The sequence below is a fragment of the Lolium perenne genome, chromosome 6, assembly GCF_019359855.2.
Source record: "Lolium perenne isolate Kyuss_39 chromosome 6, Kyuss_2.0, whole genome shotgun sequence".
NCBI classification, from domain to species: domain Eukaryota; kingdom Viridiplantae; phylum Streptophyta; class Magnoliopsida; order Poales; family Poaceae; genus Lolium; species Lolium perenne.
Window position 1 is genome coordinate 259,744,811 of NC_067249.2, and position 12,058 is coordinate 259,756,868.

General features: G+C 45.0%; 1 protein-coding gene across 1 annotated transcript in view; it reads left to right on the forward strand.

Annotated features, from left to right (window-relative positions):
- Positions 1 to 664: 664 nt before the first annotated feature.
- The window catches only part of LOC127305349 (actin-related protein 2/3 complex subunit 1B), a 36,670-nt gene continuing 25,276 nt past the window's right edge, over positions 665 to 12,058 (forward strand). The window contains exon 1 of the mRNA XM_051335761.2: positions 665 to 838. Coding sequence (XP_051191721.1) covers positions 769 to 838 — 70 coding nt within the window. The 5' untranslated portion in view covers positions 665 to 768. The remainder of the gene's footprint in view (positions 839 to 12,058) is intronic.

The following is a 12,058-nucleotide window of genomic DNA, read 5'->3' on the forward strand; positions in this document are numbered from 1 at the left end:
ATGCAGCCAAAACAGACGCGCAGACGCATTTCTAACGCATATTTAGTCCACGTTTGCGTTAGGACGGACGCTGTGAACGTTTTGCGTCTAGCCAACGTCCGTTTGCGTCATCTTGGATACCCTAATGCCACCTGGCGAATGCCCTAGATCGGGTAGCTCGATGGATATTTTTTCTTCATACTGTTTCTACAAGAAGGTGAGAACCGGTACGAAAAATGCGGTGCTGAACACCACACCCAATAAACGCGAACTCACATAATGATGCTACAAAAGAAAAAAAAAACACGCACAAGATAATCAACGTGATGATGGCAGAGGAATGGATCGATGGCTACTACCACAGCAATGTTTGTGTCGGTCGTACTGGCGCCCGACAGCCACCGGCGTACGAGTGTACGACCAGAGCAGAAACAGAGATTCCTTTTTTTTTAGCTTATAAGAACAGAGATTCTTGCCATCATCACCTTTTCGCAGTGCAAACTAAATTGTCACTGCTGACGAGTGGGACCTAGTGTGTCTGTGTGGGACGTGGGCCGAGCGTGCGGCATTCACTCGCTGGCCCATTCTACTAGCAGAGCAGCGCCACGGCCTAGTGATGGCCGGTCGGTCGGTGTACCGTAGTGCTAGACAGACTAGTAGTAGTATAGTGGTCTCAGCCTGGCTCGTCTTCCCTTCGCCACCAAGCCTCCATTGACGAACCATCCCCACCTCCGCGTCCCCGTCCCCGTCCCCGCCGCCGCGGGACGCTCCTCCTCCGGCGCGCGCCCGATGGCCGCGCAGGCGATCCACCAGTTCGCCGAGTGCATCACCTGCCACGCATGGAGCCCCGACCACTCCAGTAACGCCACTCCAGTAACGGATCTCACGCGATGAAAAAAATAGATGGCTGGGATTCGCTGGGAGCTCGATCGGACGGCCATCATGCGCTGAGATCGGAGGAGCCTCATGGGGTCTCACCAATTCTCTATACCACCATCCTCCAGAAAACACAAAATCAACCAAATCAGAAAATGAAGACTACTTTGCTTCAGAAGGAACATAAAAGAGGAAAGTTATAATGCTAAGAGTACGTTCCAAGCCAATATACAATTAACAAATCACCGTATCCTACTAATAATATTTTCAAGTTTTTTTCATTTACAGCAGTGCATTGGTTTATCATTGTTTCTCTGTTTTCAACAGTTTTTTTTAGATTATTTGTCGACTTTTGAAAATAAATAAAAGGTATTCCTGTTTAAGAATCATCTAAAGCCATGGTTAGTTCAAATAGGAGTAGCTGCGGAGGAACGTGTGAATGAAATTAGAGAATGAACCAAACTACAGTATGGTTGTAAGTAATTTTACTTGAACAAAGAAAATCCACAACTTGCAGTAGGGTTCGAAGCATAAATGGAAAACACTTACATGACCGAAGAGCAAGATTTCGGCCCAAACTTCCACTTCCAACGCTGAAATGATTCAGGTAATACGTGAAGCGGTGAGTATTTAGCACAATCAGGAACAACAAAAGTCTGAATGTTGAATCATAATAGCTGCAGCTCAACAGGTGCACAATTTCTAAAACAAATCCATGCCAGAGAGATAAGTTACCTTGCAAAATTAATCTGTTTCTACCTCGAAATGGCTCCACCTGTTGAACTGTGGACCAATGGAGCAAAAGAAATAGCCAAGCACACACGTGCAGCTCCAGCAGCCCCTCCTGCTTGCGCCGGCGGTGCGCTGCTCCTGCTGGCTAGCGGTCGTCCAGGGAGGCGGAGCGGCGCGGAGGCTGGGGGTTGGAGACGGGGCGTGGGAGAACGAGAAGGGAGGGCGGCTAGGGAGGCGAGCTCCTGCCGTGTTGGGCGAGGTCTCCTTCTCCCCCATGCCGAGCTCTGCCTCTTCTAGCCATGGCGCCCAAAGGGGAGTTGAGGAAGACGAGGACGAAGATCCTCCAGCCATGAGAGGCCCCGCTGCCGTCCGACCGCCGCCGCCGTCGGAGCTCCCGCAGCGACATCCCACACCCACAACAGCCGCCCTTCTCCACACTGACTCTGCCCCAATACCTCCATAAGCGATGAGGAGGCGGCGGCCTGTTGCTTCCGCCGGGCAGCCGCCGAGAAAGAGGGGAGGCAGGAGGAGGCGGCGCGAAGGGAGAAAGGAGGAGGCGCAGGGGAGGGCGCGGCTGGAGGCATGGGGACGCCCGGCGGCGACGATGGAGGCGTGAGGGGAGGGGAGAAGGCGAGATGCGGCTGCGAGGTGAAGAGGATAGGGTTTGGCTGGTGGCCTCCAGATATTTCTTTGCTGGCCTCTTCTCTCCTCCTTCTGTTGAGCCAATCATACGGTGCCATGTGGATCAACCGGTGGAGATCAAGCGAGGAACGTCCAGCCGGTGAGCGCGATGTGGCGATCGTGGATAGCCTGAGAAGGCCCCTATGGGGGGCATCGTTTATACCTTTAGATGTTTGTGTCGGTCGTACTGGCGCCCGACAGCCACCGGCGTACGAGTGTACGACGAGAGCAGAAACAGAGATACTTTTTTTTTGGCTTATAAGAACAGAGATTCTTGCCATCATCACCTTTTTTCAGTGCAAACTAAATTGTCACTGCTGACGAGTGGGACCTAGTGTTCTGTGTGGGACGTGGGCCGAGCGTGCGGCATTCACTCGCTGGCCCATTGCAATCCGGGACCGAGTCCACCCTTCGAGTTTTCGCTGAGGTACGAGTGAGATAATTTTGTTTCCATGCATGCATGTTTCTCCAAATGTTCTAACATTACAACCCTCCAATCACAGCGCACGAAGAATTGGGCCCGTGGCTTATGTGCTTTGCTTGGTTGCCGTACCATCGAGGCCGCCTCACCGACGAGGCGAACTCCCACTTCAAGCTATGAGGATGAGGATGAGGATGAGGGCGGCGGTGACGATGAGGTCGATGGTGATGGCGAGGATGATGAGGGTGGGGATGAGGATGAGGATGAGGGTGGCGATGAAGATGAGGATGAGGGTGGAGGTGATGGAGAGGATGATGAGGGTGAGGATGAGGGCGAGGAAGAGGTATTGACACTCCTTTTTGCTCGTGGCTTATGTGCACTATAGTTGAGGCTTAACATGATGACTTGCCTTTATGTTGTGTAGGAAGAACTTGGTGCAAAACAACACGATGAGATTGGCATGTCCCAACTTCTTGATGCACCGGCTCCTAGTCAACGGTTGAAGCGGCATAAACCGAGAGAGCCATACACTCCGGATGAATGGAACAAGAAGAAGGCACTTGAGGAGGAGCGGGCACGGAAGGCGGAGCGTGCACGCAAGGCACATGAGGGCGAGGATGACGATGGTCCTAGAAGGAGGAGGAAGAACGAGTACCGTATGAAGGCGAACGCGGACCGCCCTTCGGCCAAAACAGGGAAGGGGAGGGACTGATCAATTGTGCCTCTTGTTGAACTTGTGTGTCCAGTTGACCTCTTGTTGAACTTGTGTGTCTAGTTGAACTCTTGTTGATCAATTATGTGTCTTGTTAAACTTGTGTATCCATTGTCATGTTCCAAATCATGTCATGTTATAATTTCTGTCAAGTTGAACTATTGTTTTTTGCTGTCAAAGTACTGGTTAAACTGACCTTGCTGTCTTACAAAGGAAACAGACCATGGCTCCATGGCTCGCGGAGCCAAGCTCCAAAGCATGGCGCCATGGCTGGCGGAGCCAAGCTCCAAAGCATGGCGCCGTCGGTAGGGGCGTTATGCGGCATGGCGCCGTATGCAGGGGCGTTAAGGAAGCTTGGCGCCGTCGGTTCCTGCATGTGATGGTGAGTTCGCGGCTGAAAAAATTTCCAAGGACCTTGGCTCCATGCAGGGCGGAGCCATGCTCCAAAGCACGGCGCCATGGCCCGCGGAGCCATGCTCCAAAGCATGGCGCCGTTGGTAGGGGCGCTATGCTGCATGGCGCCGTATGCAGGGGCGTTAAGGAAGCTTGGCGCCGTCAGTCGCCGCATGGCGCCGTCGGTTTCTGCGTGTGATGGTGAGTTCGCGGCTGAAAAAATGTCCAAGGACCTTGGCTCCATCCAGGGCGGAGCCATGCTCCAAACCATGGCTCCACCACCCATGGCGCCATGCTTTTGTGCATAGCTCCTTCTGCGACGGAGCCATGCGTTGTCCATGTATAAAATCTTACAGAACCTGCCTCCAAACGATGATGTCGACATGACAAATTTACAGAGCATAGCTAATCAAGTTTTACACATAGTTCGAGCACAAAGTTTACACATAGGTTTCATGCATAAGTTTTACAACATAGTTCAAAGCATAAAAGTTCACAACATCATCGACACGAAGACAAATGATAGATAGTCTACTGAGTACAGCGCCCATATTTTCCTTTCTGCTTCTTCGCATCTTCTTCCGCTGCCTTCTCCTTTGCAAGCCTATCCATCTCTCGTTTTAATTCCCACTCTTTTGCCTTCTTGTCATCTTCTATCATTTTCTTTCTTTTCAAATGGTAATTGATGGGTGTGGTTGACACGTCCGTTGGGAACCCCAAGAGGAAGGTGTGATGCGCACAGCGGCAAGTTTCCCTCAGTAAGAAACCAAGGTTTAATCGAACCAGTAGGAGTCAAGAAGCACGTTGAAGGTTGATGGCGGTGGGATGTAGTGCGGCGCAACACCAGAGATTCTGGCACCAACGTGGAACCTGCACAACACAACCAAAGTACTTTGCCCCAACGAAACAGTGAGGTTGTCAATCTCACCGGCTTGCTGTAACAAAGGATTAACCGTATTGTGTTGAAGATGATTGTTTGCAGAAAACAGTAGAACAGTATTGCAGTAGATTGTATTTCAATATAGAGAATTGGACCGGGGTCCACAGTTCACTAGAGGTGTCTCTCCCATAAGATAAACAGCATGTTGGGTGAACAAATTACAGTTGGGCAATTGACAAATAAAGAGGGCATGACCATGCACATACATATTATGATGAGTATAGTGAGATTTAATTGGGCATTACGACAAAGTACATAGACCGCCATCCAAATGCATCTATGCCTAAAAAGTCCACCTTCAGGTTATCATCCGAACCCCCTCCAGTATTAAGTTGCTAACAACAGACAATTGCATTAAGTATTGCGCGTAATGTAACTAGTAACTACATCCTTGAACATAGCACTAATGTTTTATCCCTAGTGGCAACAGCACATCCACAACCTTAGAACTTTCTCATCCTTTGTCCCAGATATCAATGGAGGCATGAACCCACTATCGAGCATAAATACTCCCTCTTGGAGTTACAAGCATCTACTTGGCCAGAGCATCTACTAGTAACGGAGAGCTTGCAAGATCATAAACAACACATAGACATAACTTTGATAATCAACATAACAAGTATTCTCTATTCATCGGATCCCAACAAACGCAACATATAGAATTACAGATAGATGATCTTGATCATGTTAGGCAGCTCACAAGATCCGACAATGATAGCACAATGGGGAGAAGACAACCATCTAGCTACTGCTATGGACCCATAGTCCAGGGGTAGACTACTCACACATCACTCCGGAGGCGACCATGGCGGCGTAGAGTCCTCCGGGAGATGAATCCCCTCTCCGGCAGGGTGCCGGAGGCGATCTCCTGGATCCCCCGAGATGGGATCGGCGGCGGCGGCGTCTCAGTAAGGTTTTCCGTATCGTGGCTCTCGGTACTGGGGGTTTCGCGATGGAGGCTTTAAGTAGGCGGAAGGGCAAGTCAGGAGGGGGCACGGGGGCCCCACACCCTAGGTCGGCGCGGCCAGGGCCTGGGCCGCGCCGCCCTATGGTGTGGCCCCCTCGTGGCCCCACTTCGTCTCCTCTTCGGTCTTCTGGAAGCTTCGTGGCAAAATAGGACCCTGGGCGTTGATTTCGTCCAATTCCGAGAATATTTCGTTACTAGGATTTCTGAAACCAAAAACAGCAGAAAACAGCAACTGGCACTTCGGCATCTTGTTAATAGGTTAGTTCCAGAAAATTCACGAATATGACATAAAGTGTGCATAAAACATGTAGATAACATCAATAATGTGGCATAGAACATAAGAAATTATCGATACGTCGGAGACGTATCAGCATCCCCAAGCTTAGTTCTGCTCGTCCCGAGCAGGTAAAACGATAACACAGATAATTTCTGGAGTGACATGCCATCATAACCTTGATCATACTATTTGTAAAGCATATGTAGTGAATGCAGCAATCAAAACAATGTATATGACATGAGTAAACAAGTGAATCATAAAGCAAAGACTTTTCATGAATAGCACTTCAAGACAAGCATCAATAAGTCTTGCATAAGAGTTAACTCATAAAGCAATAATTCAAAGTAAAGGCATTGAAGCAATGATGGCATGTAACTCACACGTTCGTTGGGAACCCCAAGAGGAAGGTATGATGCGCACAGCAGCAAGTTTTCCCTCAGAAAGAAACCAAGGTTTATCGAACCAGGAGGAGCCAAGAAGCACGTTGAAGGTTGATGGCGGCGGGATGTAGTGCGGCGCAACACCAGGGATTCCGGCGCCAACGTGGAACCTGCACAACACAACCAAAGTACTTTGCCCCAACGAAACAGCGAGGTTGTCAATCTCACCGGCTTGCTGTAACAAAGGATTAACCGTATTGTGTGGAAGATGATTGTTTGCGAGAAAACGATAGAACAGTATTGCGATGATTGTATTTCAGTAAAGAGAATTGGACCGGGGTCCACAGTTCACTAGAGGTGTCTCTCCCATAAGACGAACAGCATGTTGGGTGAACAAATTACAGTTGGGCAATTGACAAATAAAGAGAGCATGACCATGCACATACATATCATGATGAGTATAGTGAGATTTAATTGGGCATTACGACAAAGTACATAGACCGCCATCCAACTGCATCTATGCCTAAAAAGTCCACCTTCAGGTTATCATCCGAACCCCCTCCAGTATTAAGTTGCAAAGCAACAGACAATTGCATTAAGTATGGTGCGTAATGTAATCAACAACTACATCCTTAGACATAGCATCATGTTTTATCCCTAGTGGCAACAGCACAACACAACCTTAGAACTTTCTGCATCCTTTGTCCCGGGTGTCAATGCGAGGCATGAACCCACTATCGAGCATAAGTACTCCCTCTTGGAGTTACAAGCATCTACTTGGCCAGAGCATCTACTAGTAACGGAAAGCATGCAAGATCATAAACAACACATAGATATAACTTTGATAATCAACATAACAAGTATTCTCTATTCATCGGATCCCAACAAACGCAACATATAGAATTACAGATAGATGATCTTGATCATGTTAGGCAGCTCACAAGATCTGACAATGATAGCACAATGGGGAGAAGACCACCATCTAGCTACTGCTATGGACCCATAGTCCGGGGGTAGACTACTCACACATCACACCGGAGGCGACCATGGCGGCGTAGAGTCCTCCGGGAGATGATTCCCCTCTCCGGCGGGGGTGCCGGAGGAGATCTCGAGAATCCCCGAGATGGGATTGGCGGCGGCGGCGTCTCGATGGGTTTTCCGTATCGTGGCTCTCGGTGAGGGGGTTTCGTCACGGAGGCTTTAAGTAGGCGGAAGGGTAAGTCAAGAGGCGGCACGGGGGGCCCAAACCACAGGCCGGCGCGGCCAGGGGTGGGGCCGCGCCGCCCTAGGGTTTGGCCACCCCGTGGCCCCTCTTCGTTTCATCTTCGGACTTCTGGAAGCTTCGTGGAAAAATAGGCCCCTGGGCTTTGATTTCGTCCAATTCCGAGAATATTTCCTTACTAGGATTTCTGAAACCAAAAACAGCAGAAACAAAGAATCGGCACTTCGGCATCTTGTTAATAGGTTAGTTCCAGAAAATGCACGAATATGATATAAAGTGTGCATAAAACATGTAGATAACATCAATAATGTGGCATGGAACATAAGAAATTATCGATACGTCGGAGACGTATCAGCATCCCCAAGCTTAGTTCTGCTCGTCCCGAGCAGGTAAAACGATAACACAGATAATTTCTGGAGTACCTTGCCATCATAATCTTGATCATACTATTTGTAAAGCATATGTAGTGAATGCAGCGATCAAAACAATGTACATGACATGAGTAAACAAGTGAATCATATAGCAAAGACTTTTCATGAATAGCACTTCAAGACAAGCATCAATAAGTCTTGCATAAGAGTTAACTCATAAAGCAATAATTCAAAGTAAAGGTATTGAAGCAACACAAAAGAAGATTAAGTTTCAGCGGTTGCTTTCAACTTGTAACATGTATATCTCATGGATATTGTCAACATAGAGTAGTATAATAAGTGCAATAAGCAAGTATGTAGGAATCAATGCATAGTTCACACAAGTGTTTGCTTCTTGAGGTGGAGAGAAAAGGTGAACTGACTCAACATTGAAAGTAAAAGAATGGTCCTCCATAGAGGAAAAGCATCGATTGCTATATTTGTGCTAGAGCTTTGATTTTGAAAACATGAAACAATTTTGTCAACGGTAGTAATAAAGCATATGCATCATGTAAATTATATCTTATAAGTTGCAAGCCTCATGCATAGTGTACTAATAGTGCCCGCACCTTGTCCTAATTAGCTTGGACTACCGGATCATCACAATGCACATGTTTTTACCAAGTGTCACAAAGGGGTACCTCTATGCACTTTGTACAAAGGTCTAAGGAGAAAGCTCGCATTGGATTTCTCGCTATTGATTATTCTTCAACTTAGACATCCATACCGGGACAGCATAGACAACAGATAATGGACTCCTCTTTTATGCATAAGCATGTAACAACAATTAATAATTTTCTCATTTGAGATTGAGGATATATGTCCAAAACTGAAACTTCCACCATGGATCATGGCTTTAGTTAGCGGCCCAATGTTCTTCTCTAACAATATGCATGCTTAACCATAGGGTGGTAGATCTCTCTTACTTCAGACAAGACGGACATGCATAGCAACTCACATGAAATTCAACAATGAATAGTTGATGGCGTCCCCAGTGAACATGGTTATCGCACAACAAGCAACTTAATAAGAGATAAAGTGCATAATTACATATTCAATACCACAATAGTTTTTAAGCTATTTGTCCCATGAGCTATATATTGCAAAGGTGAATGATGGAATTTTAAAGGTAGCACTCAAGCAATTTACTTTGGAATGGCGGAAAATACCATGTAGTAGGTAGGTATGGTGGACACAAATGGCATAGTGGTTGGCTCAAGTATTTTGGATGCATGAGAAGTATTCCCTCTCGATACAAGGTTTAGGCTAGCAAGGCTTATTTGAAACAAACACAAGGATGAACCGGTGCAGCAAAACTCACATAAAAGACATATTGAAAACATTATAAGACTCTACACCGTCTTCCTTGTTGTTCAAACTCAATACTAGAAATTATCTAGACCTTAGAGAAACCAAATATGCAAACCAAATTTTAGCATGCTCTATGTATTTCTTCATTAATGAGTGCAAAGCATATGATGCAAGAGCTTAAACATGAGCACAACAATTGCCAAGTATCACATTACCCAAGACATTTATAGCAATTACTACATGTATCATTTTCAAATTCCAACCATATAACAATTTATCGAAGGAGAAACTTCGCCATGAATACTATGAGTAGAAACCAAGGACATACTTGTCCATATGCTACAGCGGAGCGTGTCTCTCTCCCATAAAGTGAATGCTAGGATCCATTTTATTCAAACAAAACAAAAAACAAAAACAAACCGACGCTCCAAGAAAAAGCACATAAGATGTGATGGAATAAAAATATAGTTTCAGGGGAGGAACCTGATAATGTTGTCGATGAAGAAGGGGATGCCTTGGGCATCCCCAAGCTTAGACGCTTGAGTCTTCTTGATATATGCAGGGGTGAACCACCGGGGCATCCCCAAGCTTAGAGCTTTCACTCTCCTTGATCATGTTGCATCATACTCCTCTCTTGATCCTTGAAAACTTCCTCCACACCAAACTCGAAACAACTCATTAGAGGGTTAGTGCACAATATAAATTGACATATTCAGAGGTGACACAATCATTCTTAACACTTCTGGACATTGCATAATGCTACTGGACATTAGTGGATCAAAGAAATTCATCCAACATAGCAAAAGAGGCAATGCGAAATAAAAGGCAGAATCTGTCAAAACAGAACAGTTCATATTGATGAATTTTAAAATGGCACCAGACTTGCTCAAATGAAAATGCTCAAATTGAATGAAAGTTGCGTACATATCTGAGGATCATGCACGTAAATTGGCTTAATTTTCTGAGCTACCTACAGGGAGGTGGACCCAGATTCGTGACAGCAAAGAAATCTGGAACTGCGCAGTAATCCAAATCTAGTACTTACTTTTCTATCAACGGCTTAACTTGGCACAACAAAACACAAAACTAAGATAAGAAGAGGTTGCTACAGTAGTAAACAACTTCTAAGACACAAAATAAAAACAAAGTACTGTAGGTAAAAACATGGGTTGTCTCCCATAAGCGCTTTTCTTTAACGCCTTTCAGCTAGGCGCAGAAAGTGTGTATCAAGTATTATCAAGAGACGAAGTATCAACATCATAATTTGTTCTCATAATAGAATCAAAAGGTACCTTCATTCTCTTTCTAGGGAAGTGTTCCATACCTTTCTTGAGAGGAAATTGATATTTTATATTACCTTCCTTCATATCAATGATAGCACCAACAGTTCGAAGAAAAGGTCTTCCCAATATAATGGGACAAGATGCATTGCATTCAATATCCAAGACAACAAAATCAACGGGAACAAGGTTATTGTTAACGGTAATGCGAACATTATCAACTTTCCCCAAAGGTTTCTTTGTAGAATGATCAGCAAGATTAACATCCAAATAACAATTTTTCAGCGGTGGCAAGTCAAGCATATTATAGATTTTCTTAGGCATAACGGAAATACTTGCACCAAGATCACATAAAGCATTACAATCAAAATCTTTAACCTTCATCTTAATGATGGGCTCCCAACCATCCTCTAGCTTTTTAGGAATAGAGGCTTTGCGCTCTAGTTTCTCTTCTCTAGCTTTAATGAGAGCATTTGTAATATGATGTGTGAAAGCCAAATTTATAGCACTAGCATTAGGACTTTTAGCAAGTTTTTGCAAGAACTTTATAACTTCAGAGATGTGGCAATCATCAAAATTCAAACCATTATAATCTAAAGCAATGGGATCATCATCCCCAATGTTGGAAAAAATTTCAGCAGCTTTATCACAGGCAGTTTCATGATTTAGCGATTTCAGGCAGTTTTTCGCGCTTTGTATTAGAAGTGGAAACATTGCTAACACCAATTCTTTTATTAGTATTAGTAGGAGGTGCAACAACATGTGTAGCATTAGCATTACTAGTGGTGGTAATAGTCCAAACTTTAGCTACATTCTTCTCTTTTTCATTTTCTTCTCTATCCCACCTAGCGCGCAGTTCAGCCATTAATCTTATATTCTCATTAATTCTAACTTGGATGGCATTTGCTGTAGTAACAATCTTATTATGATGATTCTCATTAGGCATAACTTTCGATTTCAAAAGATCAACATCAGCAGCAAGACTATCGACTTTAGAAGCAAGTATATCAATTTTCTCAAGCTTTTCTTCAACAGATTTGTTAAAAGCAGTTTGTGTACTAATAAATTCTTTAAGCATGGCTTCAAGTCCAGGGGGTGTATTCCTATTATTGTTGTAAAAATTCCCATAAGAATTACCATAGCCGTTGCCATTATTATAAGGATATGGCCTATAGTTGTTACTAGAATTATTCCGGTAAGCATTGTTGTTGAAATTATTATTTTTAATGAAGTTTACATCAACATGTTCTTCTTGTGCAACCAATGAAGCTAATGGAACATTATTAGGATCAATATTAGTCCTATCATTCACAAGCATAGACATAATAGCATCAATCTTATCACTCAAGGAAGAGGTTTCTTCGACAGAATTTACCTTCTTACCTTGTGGAGCTCTTTCCGTGTGCCATTCAGAGTAGTTGATCATCATATTATCAAGAAGCTTTGTTGCTTCACCAAGAGTGATGGACATAAAGGT